Source organism: Anopheles stephensi, chromosome 2 (assembly GCF_013141755.1).
Source record: "Anopheles stephensi strain Indian chromosome 2, UCI_ANSTEP_V1.0, whole genome shotgun sequence".
Classification (NCBI taxonomy): domain Eukaryota; kingdom Metazoa; phylum Arthropoda; class Insecta; order Diptera; family Culicidae; genus Anopheles; species Anopheles stephensi.
The window spans coordinates 82,950,375-82,969,257 of record NC_050202.1 but is presented as its reverse complement, the minus strand read 5'-3'; the positions used below and the strand labels follow the sequence as shown (position 1 = coordinate 82,969,257).

The following is an 18,883-nucleotide window of genomic DNA, read 5'->3' as shown; positions in this document are numbered from 1 at the left end:
GAAATCTCGGAAAGATTTCGTTTCTCTCTAGTGCCCTCTCGGTCACATTCTATGCGTTGCCATGGTAGTTTTCGGTTGCAGAGAGAGATAGCATGAAGTGCTCTAAAACACGCGGGTAGATGAACCGAAATGTTTTTGACGTAAAAATTTCGCCAATCCCCCCCTTCTAAGCGAAATCTTTTTGGAATCTCGCATCATGTAGCCTGACTTTAAACCTTGCAAAAGAGGGCTTATCGATAAGAAACTTGCTCTTTCGATAAGGACAGGTTCAAGCTAAGCAAGTTGATGTTAATATGGAAGTATCCTCTTTATAATGCTATCAAAGGTAGATGTGATATTGAAATGTTTTGCATGTTTTACCAATACTCTTAAATAACCCGTAAAGCTTGATTGTTTTCGTATAATATGCGTTTATTAAAAATATCTAAACTCGTATCGCAACGTATCTTATAAATTCACTTCATTTCTCTCCCTCTCTCTCTCTCTAACGTTTGTTATGTACAACGAACTACGGCTTCTATGTACAGAATCTTCACTGGGTTGTGGCTTAGAAAACAGCTTAAGCGGCTGCCTAATGCTGATAGGCTTTGCTAAAGTCCCACGCTTTCTCCTGCTGCTGCTGCTGCTGCTGCTGACTGCCGACGGGAGAACCCGTGGTCCGTTCTTCCGACGCGCGCAGGAGTAGATCCTCCGAATCGGAACCTCCGCCACAGTGTGTACCGCGGCAACAGCAGTGCTGACCGTGCTGGTGTTCCTTCGGCGAATGACGACCTCCCGATGTGGACGCTACTGCACCAAGTTCGGCCCCAAACGGAGCATCACCCTTCTTGCGCTTAACGCGACGGTTCTGGAACCAAATCTTGACCTGCTTCTCGGACAGTCGAAGCCGCGTGGCGATCTCGATGCGTCGCAGACGGGTAAGGTACATGTTGCCGGCAAACTCACGCTCCAGCTCGAGTAGCTGGGTGCTGGTGAAGGCCGTACGGATTCGCTTGCTGGACAGCTCGTCATCGATGGTGTACGTTTGGGAGAGATCGCTGGAGCGCGTTGGCGAAGGACTCCCCGAAGGAATGGTGGGAGCTGCAGCCGATACACTGGCACACGATGGTTGAGGTTCGGTGGCGGGACGTCCGGTGACTGTGTACGGGGCGTATCGCTCCGGAGTCTTTTCGCAGCGGTACAGTTTGCGGTAGTAGTCCTCCTTGGGGGATAGCTTCGGCGGTGAGACATCCGTCGGTTGGTAGAGCTTCGGAGACAGCTCGAGTTTGGCGTCCGATTGCCAGAACGGAACTATGGGCTGGTTGGTGGGTGTGTGTGGCAATGCGGTCGAGGGTGGGAACAGGCTGTGCTGGGGATGATGTTGGAGCATGTGTTGCTGTTGTTGCTGCTGCTGCTGCTGTTGTAATCCGAGCGAGAACAGATAGCTCCCAACGTAGCAAGCCGAGTAGGGCAGTGTGGCACCCGGCGGAGTCACTGGGAGTTGTGTGAAGGGTCCCGCATAGGGGAAACTTTTCTTCACCACTGGCGCTGGCTTATCACTGATCAACGAGTCCACTAGAAACGATCGCGACATCTTGGCTGACAGTTCACACCGCGAGACACACTGAGAGGCACTGATGGGTTTTGGAAGGATCACAGAAACTGTTCAATCCGGCACGAGATATTCGGGATGTCTGATACAGTAAGAACTTCACCTCGTTAGCTCAAATCTTCGACTGAAGTGAAGATCCCATGGTGGGAAGGGTATTTATAGTTGGCCTTCAGCGCAACCCTCGGCAAGTCCTTTTTCCCCTTCTTCGTTCGAAACCCCCCGCTCGAATCGGAAGCTGCCATTGGTCGAGCGGTGCGGGCAATCGATACCTGCGGAAAACCTGAAGGGAGTTTGTAGCATCCCGGTAGCAAAGGGACGATAGGGCATCATCCCCTGTCTCAATACAACGCCAATTCGTCACCTACCTTAACAGATGGTCACAGCCGCTCCCTTCCCTTGCCAGCGGTTGCCGCCTGTGTCCTTCCATTAGCGATTCATTGGGCTAGGAGAATTGTGCTATAAAAATGTTGAGGCAAAGGTAGTGAGGGATCTTCTGATCTGCACACTTCACCTTCAGCCAAACTCCGCCCTACGGTTGAAGGACTCAAGGTTTGTAGGGCAAGAGTGTAGCGGCAACCGAAAGGGAAGGCTCAGCACAAAGGCTTGTTGCCTATTGCCTGGAAGAATGCATTTTCGACGACTTCGGTAGACTTTTCGGCGCGTCACAACTTGCAGCCGCCAGTGTGTCTGGGACGGTTTTTGTGTGGAGTGCCTTTCCAGACGGAGATGGAGTTGGGCAGCAATTGATGACTCGTGTCTTGCGACTGTCTAGGGTACTGGGAAGATCGGTGACAAAAGGGCACGAATCAAAACAACGTCTTTGTGCGTATGTCGATAAGAATTTAAAGTTGAGTTAAATCCATTTGATGCAATTAGCTCAATTCAATGAAAATTATTAAAGTTAAATGTTCGGTTTGGCTTATGTCTGATGCTTATAAGGTGATCATTATTTTTCGCATAAATTCGATGTTTTTTTCCTCTCGAAATAATTTTCATTTACGAGTTATTCAAATTAAAATAAATTTAATCTTTTCTCCTGACAATAGATAAGTTATTTTAGTAAATCAGCTCATCCTTCCACATAAAATAACGACGAGTCATTCCGGTTTACGCCCGACTTGTTAGACGATCATAATAGCAACAACAGCATCAAAACCTAAATCTGGCGGCTTGTTTTCCCATTTACAATGCGGCACGGCTACCAATCCCAGCGGTGAAAGGATTGAAAAGAATCCACATATCCTTTCTTCTTTTTTGCAAATTGGTATCACAGAACAACGAAGCTGTTCTACACAATGGCAAAAATAATCCTTTCGTTTACTGTGCCATTTGCACCGAAACGGAAAGATGCATTGATGATTGAAGCGAGATGAGCTGTACGATCTATAAGAAAACATTGCAGTTATGGTAGAATGGATGCGAATGGCGTCGGTTTTTTGTTGTTGTTGTGGATGTGTTGAAAGCAGAAGCCAAATGAATCGAACGCGGCGGATTATCGTCAGTTGATTGTTTAGCGGGAGGCTTATCTGCTATGAAAGAGTTGTTTACTGTTGATGGAAAATGAGAATGATCGCTATCATCTATTGGGTTTTTGTGTAGAACTAAAAGCGTTAAAATTGCTCTACTATACACTGTTTGAAAGTCTCCTATAAATTTATTCCTTTATTTTAATGTTATAGCAAAGTGGGAACTCAACTCTCGCAACTTCTCTCAACTCAACAGAAAGGACTAAATTTGCGTGGGAAGAGACACCGTGCTTCGATCACAGTGATCACAACGAAACAGTTGATCTTTATCGCGACTCGAGTCACGACGGCAAAATTGCTTCAAATCAGTCCCGGTCCTCGCTTCAAGTGGTAAGAGCCACTTCAGGACACACAGCCCGCTCTGTGAAAGCCTACCGACGCAAACCGACTTTCGTGGACGTTTTTTTTTTGTTTTCCGTTTGTTCGAATGCTTTCTTTTGCTCGAGCAGTTTACAAATCATTTCTGGGTGAGTTAAATCTGTAGAGGATCCTTTCACCTTGCCGACAAGCAGTCGGCGGGCGGAAGATCAAATCCGGACCCGACCGAAGCGAAAGGATTGTCAACCGTTATTGTGTCACAAATGGACGTACAAGAGCTGCGCATAAGATTAATCGTTTTTTTAACTAATAATTTATACTAAAATCATATTGATTCGGTGGAATACTGGTGAGTGAAAATGGCACAACACATCAACCACAATCTTAAGGTGATCGACTCGAGTGGATCTTCAGCACACACACACACACACACAGTGGCTCACAGCGAGCGGTCCTGCTTGCTGAACACTTATCAATCAATTATTTTTATTGATTCCTAGATAGGATCTTCTCGCCCTTGCAGAACTGGAAAAAAAAGAACAAGAGCACAAGAAGAAACCGGGCAGCTTCAGTGTTGGTGCATTGTCCTCCGTCCGAAACGCATGAATGAAGTGGAATGAATGGGATGCACTTTTCGAAAGCGTTGTCAAATCCCACAAAACATTTAAACAAGCACTCACTCCAGCAGCGTGATAAATTGCCCCGCAACGCCCTGTTCCTTCTTGTTTTTCTTTTGCCTCTTCGCTCTATCCTATCCGACAAAATGTAGCGAAAATGCCGTGTCTTAAGACGGTGGTGAAGATCCATCGACGGCGGTTGAGTTCTTTTTTTTATTCCTCTCTTCGTCCTAGACGCCTTTTTTTTCGAGTGTACATGCTTGAAATTGCATTCGTTCTCGTGTATCGCCTTTTTTCCTTTGATTCCTCTGCCCGTAACTTGTAGCACAATTGATTGAATGCAATTTTTGGCTAGTTGCACCGTGTTGCTCCCTTTTCGCTATCGAGATCATCGGCGATTTCGTCGTACGACAACGGAACGGTGGTGGACAAAAGGGGGAAAAAGGCACAAGGGAAGCGCTATGTATGCGCAAGAGGGACACAAAAAGGTTGCAAATGCTAGAGCAGCAGAAAAAGGTAACAATTTTATGCACATTCCAGTCCGGGAGTCCGTGCCCCTGTTCTGGTGCCATTATGTCATAGGCTTCTGCCGAAAATGGGCTCGTTCGTGTAAGTAGCCCATTCCTTGTGAGTGAGCGAAGAAAGACCACACTGTTGGGCTTGTCTGGTCGAGTGGACAATGTTACAATTATGGTGACGAATCGTTAAGGATCGAGGCAATAAAGTGAAGCGTTTGAAGATTGTCTAATAATGCGTACGATCGAGGCGCAAATCAAACAGTTGTAAATTTTACAGGGAATCATTTAACGACTGACTTGCGCTTGGAGAAGTATAAAGTTTAGAAGTGAGATATTTTCTTAGAAGATGGTTTTATGATCCTGGTGCTTCCTGTACGCGGGACGGTTATGGATGGTCGTAAAATTGGAGCGGATTTTATATGGCTCTGATTGTAATAACATGAATGATTTAAGCAAAATGAAGTGATAAACGTAAGGAGGTCATAAATTACAGTATCTTCATTGAACATTTTTTCAGACGCTTAAGATCTTAAGACTTACGGCTTCGGTGTAATAGATGTTGCAACAAACTATTTGCTGTATTAGATAGATATAAAAAGAAATGTACCTACATGTTTAGACCTATGGCATTTTATTATAATTTTATTATTTCAAAATTAAGTAAATTACAAAATTATAATTCATAAAATAAATGGACGCCGATCTTCACACGGCAGGACAGGGGCTCAAATCCCATCCAGACCGCCTCCCCGGCTGACTATCCAGCTACGGGTAAAATTAACCCAAGAAAGCTAGAAATGACAAGCCGACGTTGTAATGCCAAATAAGAAGAAGAAATTGGTCAGAAATCATCCAAAAAACCCTTTCTTTTTCGTTGACGTAGATACTAATATACCTTTATAGCATCGTAGCATCGGCTTTATAGTAACGTCAAGTGATGAGCGTAGTAAATGATGAGAGTTGCTGAACAATAAAAGCATTGTTATATATACACTGTTATTAAAGTTTGAATAGAACCTCAGAAGAAAGTTTTCAATGTCTCGGGAACTCAAATGAAGAAGAAGAGCGTAACAATGGAGAAGGAGATTGTTCTCTTATAGCAAGAGAGAACCGCTTTGCGTTAATAATAAAATTGACTTGTGAGCAATACTGCCAGGCCGTTCTTTATGAATAAAAAAAATTGACTTGTGACTTAACTACCTATGATCAGCGGTGGATCAAGATCCTTGGCCGAATAAATGAGGCCAAAAATGTGCACATTAAGTTATAAGTCCTTTCATCTTCGATAGACACGGCTTTATGGCGAATGGTTCCCTTTATATGAGAAAACTTATACAAGCCTACTAAGACGTGGATTTTTATGCGAGACAGAGTCGACAGAGCCCTGGGCGCCACTGCTTGTGATCTGTAAAGCTAATGAGCGCCCTTTAGTCTTTTTAAGGTTGTTTTTGTCTTGAAAATTTTATTATTGTTCACTTTGTAGCTAAATGTATACTAAACGTTCGAATCACAATTTTGACAGTTGAGGTTCAAATCCTAGGCATCAGAACCAAAAATCAATCTTTTGTTAACTGTTAACTGTTGTTCTTTTGATCTGTTGTTAATGTGTTATCGATAGCCGTTTTGCATAAGAATACATTCCATTGCTTTCACACACCGTCCCAACAAACCTCATCGATCGCCTAGAGGACAAAACAGCGAGAATGATCGATCAGGTAAACATAACCGTTTAATGTGATTTAATCAATTGTAGCGTTTAGCACAGACCTCGCATTAACAAATTAGGGTTAATTTGTAAAGTTTTGGGTGATTTGTCAATCACACTGTTTAATATGAAGAGTGAAGAGAGAGAGAAAAAAGACTTTGCTTCCCTCTGCCGTATGTGTGAACGGCTACTGGGTGCGTGTTTTTATTGCTGCCTGCCAACGCCACTCGAAGGTTTTCAATGGCTTTCGAACATACTCGGGTACTTCAATAAATGTTCCGGAGGCTTTCCGGTGCTTCCCCTGTCGAGTGTTTCTAAAAAAAAACCTCTATGGGACACGCCAATATCCAGGAAGGAGAAAGAGGAACACACACACAAGGGAAAAAACATACATTCCCATTTCCACGGATTGTATTAGATAATTTATTTATTATTCTGCAACAATAGGAAAACAGTTTCCCCTTGCTAAACTGCGCGCGGTGGAAGTTATCATCATAATGTGCCTGCCGTCCTACCGTGGTACTTTATAGAATTGATATTTGCACACCATGGTCAGGGCGATCAGGGAACGTCGATTCGACACGAAGCTGTAAGCTCTCTGATGACTGCTGCTGCCCGAGTTCCGTCCGCCGAGCATCCCGGCACGCCGGTGACAGAGAAGGGAGATAATATTTCTAGGATACTTTTCAAATTAAAAGCAACCGGCAAGGGTGATGAAACCGATGGCGCATATGTTCGAGGAACTGGCGAACGACGCCGTCGAACCAATCCCTCGTGTCGTATGAAGTGCGGTCATGTCGCCCAGGGAAGGACCGTGAACGACGACCGTGATGTGCTATAAAAAAGGGGAAACGTTGTGCAGCCATCTTCACCAAAGATGGCTACTCTATCATCCTGTTCGTCCTGGGCCGAGGCGCAATTGTTAGCCCGCCGTTCGCGTCGTTATTCAGCAGAAATTGATAGGTTCATAAAATGTAATTGCATGCACAGGCAAGGTGACGAGTGACAAGAATCTGCTCTTAATCATTCGCTGCGACCCTCCTATTTGGCTGGCGCCCTTCGAACGGTTGAGTAGCGGCGAAACGCCACTCCGGTACTTCTTTGCGGTTAATATTCAAATTCAGTGGAGAAACTGGCAGCGACAGACAGCGTGCGATAGCGCGCGAACGAAGGGTCTCGGTCGTCGAGAGCCGGTTCGCATTAGCCATCTTACTTTCAATTAATGGACTCATCGCCGGTCCGCTGTGGTTGATGGGAACAGTGCACCGGTGAACCAGCTATGCCGGATGCCGCCAAAATGGTGGTTTGGAAGTTAATTTTCATGGGGATAAATTATTCCGTGTCTTGTCGGGAGCGAGCGCATCTAACGCGGTGTGTCTGTGTGTGTGTTTGAAGTAGTTTTTAATTTAGTACAAGATGGGCGGCGAATGTGCATGACATATGTCTGGTGGTGAGCGTGTCCCTTGGGTTGCTGTAAAACACGTTTGACGAGTTTAAATTTCCACTTCTGATCATTTTAATAGAGCCAGCAATACGGCCAGGCCGTTCTTTAAGAATAAAAAAAAATTAATAGAGCTATAAAAGTTTAGTGAGAAGCTGAATATTTTATTTCGTATAATAGTTATGGTTTTCATAAGAAAGATTAGATTATTTTGACTCTACATTAGTTGAACGAAGAAGAAACTATATCATTAATCCTATTTTATTCAATAAGTACGACCAGACGGTATGGCATATATCTTTAATCCTAAACCTAAAGGACATTTGGTACGACATGTAGTATTTAAAAATAAGAGACATAACCCTGAGTTATTTTATTCAAAAAATATATATTGAAGATTGTGTTCCAATACTAAGCAAATAGTCCTAGAATCGGTCTAAAGCTAAAGATTCTTATTGCTTGAAAGAGTGGAGAAGCATGTAGGTGAAGATAGTTAAAGAGCGTTTCGGCAGCTTAACTATAACTGAGCATTTGGTGGGACTGGATAGATATTGTTTACTATGAGCTGCTTTCAGATAATCAAGTACCAATTTGATTATATGAAAAGCTTAAGATCGAAGATGTTAAATCTGTCCTAAACCATGTATGTGAAGATAGTTGAAGTGCGTTTCGATAGCATAACTATGACTGGGCATGTGGTGGGACTAGAAAGAAATGATCTATTATGAGCTGTTTTCATACACTCCCACGCTTCGTTTAGCTTCCTTGGCACTACACAACCTCGATAGGTCTCGGCCTGCCATTTCTGGCTTTCTGTGACTTGAATTTGACGCGTAACAAGTATACCAGTACTGCGTTCGGCCAGGCGGTCGGGCTGGGATTTAAACCCCGTTCCTGCCGCGTGAATACCAGCGCCGTTATAGCCTTGGCCACCGGACCTCCCCACTAGCACCAAATATGTTATTTATAATCAAATTGTTTTCATAAAATCAAGCCCCAAGTTTTGTTAGCAATTGTCGACCACCATCTCTTTTTTATATTCCAAGTGATATAAAACAATAGTTGACCACCATCATATGGTGAATTGTATCACCATCTCTTTTTTATATGCCAAGTGATAAGTGCAATTTTAAATCGCGACTGAAATCTTAGGCTTCTTTTACGGAAGCATAAGTTTTTAAGTAATATTCACATGCGTTTTTTTAAATGGTTTTATCTTTTTGAACAAATTTTATCCAACAAGATCAAACCCAGCTAAATTTACAATGGCTGCCTATGAGCTCCCAGGCCATTTTGCCCAAGTAGCACAAAGAGAGACAGAGAAGGACACGCGCCCAGCAACGAAGATGAGATGATGATGATAATAGATAGTTGTTGTTGCTAGAATTTCGGTAGCGAATCATCCAACCGCCCATCGCGACCGGGTCGAAACACGAACGATAATGAACGCTTGCCCGCTTTTCCATAGGTTTTCAATTAAACAGATTTTCCACTCCGTCTACTTTGCTGCTGATTGCCGGTGTGCCGTCGTTCAACCCCAAACACCGAAGACATTTTCCTATCGATCGTTCTGGACCGAAAACGGGTGAGGGTCGGTTGGTTGAGGTTTTGTTTGGTAAATATTTGTCTGCATGCGTCGCTTGACTGCAAGCGCTGACGAGGAAATGAATGCATGTTGATAACAATGTTGCCGGGAGGGATATAATAAGGACGGCCATAAGGATACATTGTCAGTAAGTAAACAGTTCATTTGGAGGAACACGTCGTGCGGACGAGTAGCAGATAGAGGGTTTGACGCTTTAAGTTGGGCCTTAAAGGAGAATGGTAATATGTAGGAAAATTGTTAAAATATAACTGAGCAAAACTCGCTAGAATTGAACATGAAGACCACGAAAACACTGCATTGTCCGTGTGAAGGGTCGCGTGAAACGCACGGGGTACGGGGGATTTGTATCCCAAAATTCTTCCCAAACAGCGCTACCATAATTATTGGATTAAAGTACATTAATAATAGAGCTTTGGGCGCGCAGTTTCGTCAGACACGGTGGTCCCGGCTGTGGTTGCTAGGCAACGCGCACAGCAAGGCTGTTTAACGGATTACTTTCAATCGGAGCATGGGAGTTGGGATATGAGAAGCGACCAAGCCATCAATATCGGCACTGAAAAAAAAACATTGACCACAATGCTTTGCGTACTGTTTGACATCGAGTTGACTCTCGTCAGCCCCGCGTGTATCACGTTTCAGGAGTCTCGGTCTCGACCTGAGCTGGGTGAAATCCAGCCACTTCACCAGTGGCGTTGTACACCGGGTCGATTCCTGCTAATATTGACTAATAATGCCCATCAACAAAGCGAACGGACGGATCAAAACAAGGGGAGCGACTTTGCATGTTCGTTCGTACAAAACTGTCGCCTGATTTGTGTGGGAAATGCGGTGTTTCGAGTTTGTGGCTCTTCAACCGAATGTCACCCCGCGACCGTACACACACTCAATGGTCCGCTTGAAGTGCCGGTGTATGAGTAGCAGGGATGCTTTGCATGCAACAGCCTGTTGCTGCCGTACGGATCCTTTCGGTACCGCAGTTTTTCTTACGCGGTGCCATTTGTTTCTCAAGCACCGTATCAATGTCAACTCGAGCGGTCAATGTTGGGTTTAGTGGGATTTTCTTAAAGGGTAATTTTTCCCACCCATGTAAGGATTGGAATGAGCATAGGTGACATTTAATTAGCTTCCTTGAGCGCTGTCACGGCTTTCAAGATTAATTTAAGCAGTGTTGAGGAAGGACTTCTGTTGTACTGATTATCGTTTAAAGAGAGGCAGAGCAAAATTTAAATAAAAATACCTCGATTTGGATCAACATTTAGGCCTTTAGCTTATTAGCTGCAGTCAATTGGAGCCTAAATGTAGGCAATTAGTAAACCGCTTCGTTAACCCGAGAAACGGCAGTATAACTAAAAAAAGAAACTTTCTACTCAATCCTCATTAATTGAAATAATACACTCCATGCTGAAATAATGTTTTTAAAAAGCATAGAACATGAAGATATACAATTAAATTAACAAAAATGATACTCTATATTTATTGATTTTTTTTTTCAATGGAGGATATGAATCTATTTTATTTATTGAGTATTACGGTCCGATGCCGTATTGCCAAGGATATGAATCTATAGTCAAGAAAAAATGGTAAACGGTCAATTATTGATTTACTTTATTTTTTATTTTTACAGGAAGTATTATTAGTTATAATTGGTTTGGCTGTGATAAAGAGTCCTAAATAAAGCGCTGTCTTAGTTAGAAGTTTGAAAGAATCGTTATTAAAAATAATAGATAATAATTCCTGTTGTTTTTTTTATTGACTCAAGAATAGTCAGGCGATATAACTTAATAAATTAAATGAATATGTTAAGAAGCGTTATACATTATGCTGAAATTCGGTTATTATAAATAACACAAAAAGCCATTAGCATTTTAATTTGACTCCTTTGGGCTCTATTTATAGTAACGCCTAAATGTATGCAATATATAGTATTTTTTCGATTTTTTTTTGATAAATTACCCAGTGCCGGGAGATCCGGAAAGTTTAGATCTTTGGTGGGTTGCCAACTCTTCAGAGTAAGTCTTTTAATCATAATTTATCAAATGAATTTTTTGCCCAATATTTAGTTCGAAATGTTTACCTATTTAGAGTTTTAATCGGCCGCTACACGATCGCAAACAAATCATTTCTTAGGTCGTTCGATTAAAATCCGATACCTTTGCTGCCTCTTTTTTCTTTCATGTCCACCCAAACCTACCCTTACCTTGGATGCTTAAAGGCTAATTGTGCCTCAATGAAATAACATTTGTTTACACATATTCAACACAAGCTCGAACAGTGGTCCCAAAGGATCGGCTGGTTAGCGGGCGACCTTCAGAAGGATGGATGCGATATGTTCTTTGTCACTGTATGCCTTTGATGGAAGGGTCCAATTCGGAACGGTGAGGGGGCAGCGAAGGTTTATCAATAAAATTGCCCAAAATGGATTGTACTGCATGGAAAGACACATTCAGCGCATGTTTTTTTTTGTCCTTTCACTTCAACCAACCAGTTGCACCTGGCTTGCATGTGGCACAGGATCTTTATCGAAGCCCCGAACGCGTACCGCGCACGAGATCGCACAGAACGTGTACAATTGTTGCGCTATGTCGGATGATTTGTGTAGGATGACTTTTATCGCACTGAAGCAATGGTTCTTGGGATGCGAATAGAAAAAAAAAACCAAACTTCCACCGACAATCTCGACTCTCGTCCTCTCGGGGTTTATAATTGGCTTTAATCGTTTTCCTTTCATTCCTGCCCAACAGTGCCTGCCGTTTTTGTGTTTCTAATTTGACATAATTGCTGCCAGTCACCGAGTTTGCTTCTTACCGTTCAGGAAAGGTGGACAACAATCCACAAACACAATGGCACAAGCGTGACTGCGTGAGCCACTCGAACAGAAGAAAGAGAGTGAAGCAACCAACAAAAAAAAAAAAGACGCCAAACCTGATGCTAAGGATTTAGCACAAGTTTGGCATGGTCACGGCACAAGACACTCGAAGCATTGTACGCCCATTGAAATGAGTTTCTTTCGGTGCGAAAACTGTACAAAGTGATCGCTTTGGTTGCCATTTTTCGTCGTCGCTTTTTCAATGAAAAGCATGGAAAGCCTGCTTTGGCCGCAGGCTACCTATGACACTCCGCCGTGTCCTGCGCAATCCGTCCCTGCAAGGACACGCAACAAAAAGGGCATACGGTGTGGAAGGACATCGCGCATTTTCTAAACAGCATCCTGCGCAATCCTCCGGATCGCTTTGTTGCCGCCCTGGAATTGCGCAAAAGAGCGCACAAGGAAGAACGGGAAGATGGTTTATTGTTGCACACGAACACACTCATCATTATTTGCTTTAATGCTATTGATTTGGAAATTTAACGCCAAATAAAAAGTACTTAGCACCGGGTGCTGTGCTGTGAGCTTTGTGAAGGGGAAAACTGTCGAGTTTTCTTGATTCGTTACGGCTATCTAATCGATGCAGCTGTGGAAGCGGTAGTGTGGTGTGTTGCACGCTTGTGACGGGTTCTGCCAGCTAGAGAGGATAGATAAACGCGAAACAATTATTTATTAACAGAATGGAATCGTGCGAGAGGCACAATGACGTATTAAACCAGGAAACATTAAAGTAACTCTTGTAGTGAGAGCTAGAATTCTGAATGTCCTTTTTGGGTTGGATAATTTAATGTTTACTTAAAATTTTTCTAGTATCCATTAATCAAAACTAGCTTTACATAAGTCTTTTAAGCAAAGTCTCTTCAAGCGATAAAGCATTTCAGACAGATGATCAGCTGCAGTAAACATATAATATTTATATCTTAACAATAAGAAAATAGAATTAATTCCGTTTGTCGATTTTTAGACATGGAGAATAGCAAATAAACAAATTGGGAGGAGCTTAAAGATTCATCTTTTCACACACAGATAGCGCTGTTCGAAATATCCGAACAGAGAACGTGCAGTAATAAACTGAGTGACATAAACGTGCTTGACATCCCGCGAGGCAAACAGTCAAAACACGCGCACACATACGCACGCGAACTGTCTTTTCACACCGTCGTTTGGTCGCGTTGTTTGTGGTTTTGGTGCAATTTTTATCAAAAGTTTACAGTGCTAAAACATTCGGAAAAGGTTCGGAATTTTAGCTTAAGTTCGTAAGCACTACTTTGTGCATCGTTTTCGCTTAGGATAACGTTCGGTGGAATCGTTCCGGGAGTGCAGTGAGCGTGTGTTTATTACGCAGTCCTCGGTGAAGGCCGGCGACAAACATGGCTGCACCGATCGAAATCCCGCTGCGGGATACGGACGAGGTAATGATAGGGATGTTCGTCTGCAAGGAACCGGTTTTAAATGCTTTACTTTCGATCCGGCACTTTCCGTAGGTGATAGAGCTCGATCCGGAACAGCTTCCGGAGGGCGAGGAAGTGCTTGGCATCTTGCGCCAGGAACGGTCGCACCTCAATACGTGGGTTACAGTTGCGGTAGGTAGAGAACCGATGCTGCTCGTATACGCTTCGATTCAGCAAGCTAATGATTTACTCCCCGCCTTCCACAGTTGGCGTACTACAAGCAGAAGAAAACGGATGACTTCATCAAGATTCTCGAGGCGTCCCGTGTGGACGCCAACATCCACTACCGTGACTTTGAGAAGGATCAGATGCGTGCGTACGACATGTTGGCCGCGTACTACGTACAGGAAGCGAACCGTGAAAAGTCGAAGGATAAAAAGCGTGATCTGTTCACGAAAGCGACCCACCTGTACACGACGGCGGACAAGATCATCATGTACGATCAGAACCATCTGCTCGGGCGTGCGTACTTCTGTCTGCTGGAAGGCGATAAGATGGATCAGGCCGATGCACAGTTCAATTTCGTGCTGAACCAATCGCCGTCCAACATTCCGTCGCTGCTCGGTAAGGCCTGCATTGCGTTCAACAAGAAGGATTATCGGGGAGCGCTTGCGTTCTACAAGAAGGCGCTCCGCACGAACCCGAACTGTCCCGCCGCGGTACGGCTCGGTATGGGGCATTGCTTTCTGAAGCTAAGCAATCCGGAAAAGGCCAAGCTAGCGTTTCAGCGGGCGCTCGATCTCGAGCCGCAGTGTGTTGGGGCGCTGGTAGGGTTGGCCATACTGAAGCTGAACCTTCACGAGCCCGAATCGAACCGGATGGGTGTACAGATGCTGTCGAAGGCGTACACGATCGATTCGACCAATCCGATGGTGCTGAACCATCTGGCCAATCATTTCTTCTTCAAGAAGGACTACCAGAAGGTGCAGCATTTGGCACTGCACGCGTTTCACAACACGGAAAATGAAGCGATGCGGGCGGAAAGCTGCTATCAGCTGGCACGAGCGTTCCACGTGCAGCGCGATTACGATCAGGCGTTCCAGTACTACTATCAATCGACACAGTTTGCGCCGGTGAGCTTTGTGCTGCCTCATTTCGGGCTCGGGCAGATGTACATCTATCGCGGTGATTCGGAAAAACGTAAGTAGAAAAGGGAAATCTTGCCTTGTTTCAAATGACAAGAAAGCTAAAGGGTCAAATGTTTCCCCCAGGCCGCACAATGCTTCGAGAAGGTGCTGAAAGCGCAACCGGGCAACTACGAAACGATGAAGATTCTTGGTTCACTGTACGCGACCTCCTCCTCGCAATCGAAGCGCGACATTGCGAAGAACCATCTGAAGAAAGTCACGGAACAGTTCCCGGACGATGTGGAAGCGTGGATCGAGCTGGCACAGATCCTGGAACAGAATGACCTACCCGGATCGCTGCAAGCGTACCGGTACGGCTACAAGCATACTGACGGAAAAGGTAAACGCGGACATACCGCCCGAGATACTGAACAATGTGGCGGCCCTGCACTACCGGCTGGGCAACCTGGACGAGGCAATGGCGAAGCTGGAGCAGGCGATCGAACGGGCCAAGATTGAGGCGCAACATGACGCCCAATACTACGATTCCATCTCCGTCTCGATGACGTACAATCTGGCCCGCCTGTACGAAGCGATGGCCGTGTTCGACAAGGCGGACAAGCTGTACAAGGACATCCTGAAGGAGCACCCGAACTACATCGATTGCTACCTGCGGCTCGGCTGCATGGCCCGTGACAAGGGACTGATTTTCGTCGCGTCCGATTTCTTCAAAGACGCCCTGAAGATCAACATGGAAAACCCGGACACACGATCGCTGCTGGGAAACCTCCATCTGGCCAAATGCAGTGGACCCTGGGCAGAAAAACTTTGAAACGATCCTGAAAAATCCGGCACCTCGAGCGACGCTTACTCGCTGATTGCGCTGGGTAACTTTTGGCTGCAGAGCTTGCACCAGCCGAACCGCGACAAGGAGAAGGAAAAGAAGCACCAGGAGAAGGCGCTCGCCATCTACAAGCAGGTGCTGCGGAACGATCCGAAGAACATCTGGGCCGCGAACGGGATCGGGGCCGTGCTGGCGCACAAGGGCTGCATCATCGAGGCGCGGGACATCTTCGCGCAGGTGCGTGAAGCGACGGCCGACTTTTGCGACGTGTGGATCAACATCGCGCACATCTACGTGGAGCAGAAGCAGTACATCAGCGCGATCCAGATGTACGAGAACTGTTTTGAAGAAATTCTACCGCCACAACAACGTCGAGGTGATGCAGTACCTGGCGCGGGCCTACTTCCGTGCCGGGAAGCTGAAGGAGGCAAAGATGACGCTGCTGAAGGCGCGCCGGGTTGCGCCGCAGGATACGGTGCTGCTGTTCAACATTGCGCTTGTCCTGCAGCGGCTGGCGACGTACGTGCTGCGTGACGAGAAGTCCGTGCTGAGCGTCGTGCTGCAGGCGGTGCACGAACTCGGGCTGGCCCACAAGTACTTTACTATCTGTCCGTGCACGGGGACAAGACGCGGTACAACATTGCGCTGGCGGAAACGGAAGCGAAACCAGTGCCAGGATTTGCTGCAGCAAGCCCAGTACCATGTGTCGCGGGCGCGTAAAATCGACGAGGAGGAACGATCGTTGCGCCAGAAGCAGGAGCTCGAGCGGGAAGAGTTCAAACGGCGCCAGGCGGACGAACGGCGCCGGATGGAGGAGATGCGCCGGAAGGCGCACGAGGAGATGCTGCTCAAGCGCCAGGAGTACAAGGAAAAGACGAAGAACGCACTGTTCTTCGCGGAAAGCACCGCCGGAAGCGAAGAAGAAGGGTGGCCGCGGCCGGAAGGACTACATTTTCCGACTCGGATGCGAGCGGGGTGAGGTCGGGATGGGTGGCAGTGGTGGTGAGGAGGAGCCGGTGCCACCGAAGGAACGGAAGCGAAAGGGCGAGAAGAAGCCGCGCAAATCGCAGGGTGGAGCGGGTGGCAGTCGGAAGCGGAAGGAGAAGGCACGCAGGGGGAGTGGAGGTGATTCGGAGAGCGAGGACGAGGAGGAAGGATCGCGCAAGCGCAAGAAGAAGGCAGCTGGCTCGGGCGGACAGAAGAAGCGTCAGAAGGCGATGGACGAGGGACTGTCGCAGAAGCAGAAGGGACGCATCCTGTCGAAGGCGACCGTTTCGACGAGCGAGTCGGATAGTGACGATAGTCGGTTGAAGATTGCGAGCGGCGATGAGTCGGGTGGTGGTGGTGGAGGAGAGTCGGGTGCGCCGGCCACGAAACGCAAGCGCCGGATTGCGTCGGATGATGAGGATTCGAGTGGATCGCAGCGTAGGTCGAGGTCGCGCTCACGTTCCGGGTCGGGATCACGGTCAAGATCGGGATCGCGGTCACGCTCTCGGTCCGGTTCGGGAAGTCGTGCCGGAAGTGCGAAAAGTGGTTCGCGCAGTCGTAGCCGATCGCGTAGCCGCTCGGGAAGTGCGCGAGGATCGAGGTCGAGAAGTCGTTCGGGCTCGGGTAGCCGTAGCCGGTCCGGTAGTCGTTCGCGCAGCCGCAGCCACAGTGCGGGCAGTCGAAAGAGTGGTGGCAGCCGTAGCCGAAGCCGTAGTCGTAGCCGCAGCGGAAGCCAGGGAAGTCGCCGGTCACGGTCCGGATCACGATCACGTTCACGGTCCCGTTCTGGTTCGGGCAGCAGACAAGCTTCACCGATCCTGCGTAAATCGGTGTCGGGTTCGGAATCGGAGTAAAGGACAGTGGGTGTGTGTGTGTGTGTTTGTAAAATATCGGATTTCTTGATCAGACTTTTATGTTAAATACCAGCCTAGAAGATAGACGGCAGATCGATTTGGAGGGGTCTCGATTGCCCGAATGGCGCCTTAGGTTAAAGTTGAGCTAAACAATAAACAATTTAAAACCCAATTTCGAAGACCATCTTTCATACGATTTATAAATAATTCAACACAAACGGGGATCGTAATTGTAGTTTAATTTTGATTAAAAAATATATATGTATATGTATATGTATAATTCTTCGTTTCAACCAGCTTGTGTGTGAGTGTGTTTGTTCGCAGAAAACATTGTACAACAACGCCTTTTCCCCACCGGAATTCAGTTCAACAACCTTTTTGTATGTTTGTGTAAGTGTGTGTGTGTGCTTGTTTCTGTTTGTTTACATCTTGCTGCCTATTCAGATAAACACGAACTATTTTCACCATCTTGTTTTTTCCTTCTATACATTAAACTCATATTAACACTCTTTGTTTACATTCCCTGCATTTATCCTTTTTTGTATATATACACACACACAACACACGCACGGGCACACACCAGCAGCAATAGATACTATGGATGAAAGTGGGGTGATAACGATCTTCACAATGCACACCGGCAACAGTTCAATAGACTTTCAGACGCGTCGCGAATCGTTTTGCTTAACATTAGTACTGCAGGTGCCAATTTTTGGGAGAAATCGACACCTTTCCTCATAGCTGCCATTGATGATACGTTGCTAAGGTAACAAGTACACAGGCCATAGAACAGGGTTAGGAAGTTGGCGGCTCTCTTTACATCCCTCACATCTCAGCAGGCCCTGCCTGTTTCTCTTGTTCGTCTACCAACTCGTTCCTTACCGTACCGCATTAAAACTACATCAGCTAAACTTTAAACGACTAAACGTAACCTAGAGAGCATTCCTTCTCCTATCTTATCACCTGTCGCAGTTATGTACACAGACACACGCGCTCGCGCGACGAAACGGAAATGTTTCTCCTTAAAGCTTAGTAGGATGATTGCGCTGCAGCAGCCGGGAAAAGGAAAGAAACTTGCTGGTAAAGCTACGCCGCTTGATCCGTGACCCACCAACGGCTGGACCGCCCCCACCACCGGCTGGACCGCCACCGCCCCCCTTCTGATGGATCTGGTTGACGTTCTCATCGAGGCTGCGAAGATCCTTTTCCAGCGACATGAGCGATATTTCTTCCGGCAGGTTGGAGTGCGAGTTGGAAAACTTGATGTGCGGGTTCAGGTTCCGCTGGTGGCCATTGTGGATGGTTGAAGGTGGACGACCGCTGAAAGTACACAGAGCCTTCCCTGCGGAATGCGGCAATAAACAGGCGAAAAAATCGATCAACAGATGATGGTTACTTGCTTGGGAAGATTTTCGTGGCGTTCTTTCTATTAAGGTTTTTTTTTTGCCAGACTGCTCGTCTTTGCCATGGACTGGTCTATTGTTGCTTGCAA

General features: G+C 46.1%; 1 protein-coding gene and 1 pseudogene across 1 annotated transcript; one reads left to right on the top strand and one right to left on the bottom strand.

Annotated features, from left to right (window-relative positions):
- Nucleotides 1–415: 415 nt before the first annotated feature.
- LOC118505720 (GS homeobox 2-like) lies at nucleotides 416–1,727 on the bottom strand. Its single transcript, XM_036041901.1, has one exon. The coding sequence runs from the start codon at nucleotides 1,571–1,573 to the stop codon at nucleotides 572–574; it is 1,002 nt and encodes a 333-aa protein (XP_035897794.1). The 5' UTR covers nucleotides 1,574–1,727; the 3' UTR covers nucleotides 416–571.
- An 11,587-nt stretch (nucleotides 1,728–13,314) lies between these two features.
- Nucleotides 13,315–17,547, top strand: LOC118505723 (annotated as a pseudogene).
- The last annotated feature ends 1,336 nt before the right edge of the window (nucleotides 17,548–18,883 follow it).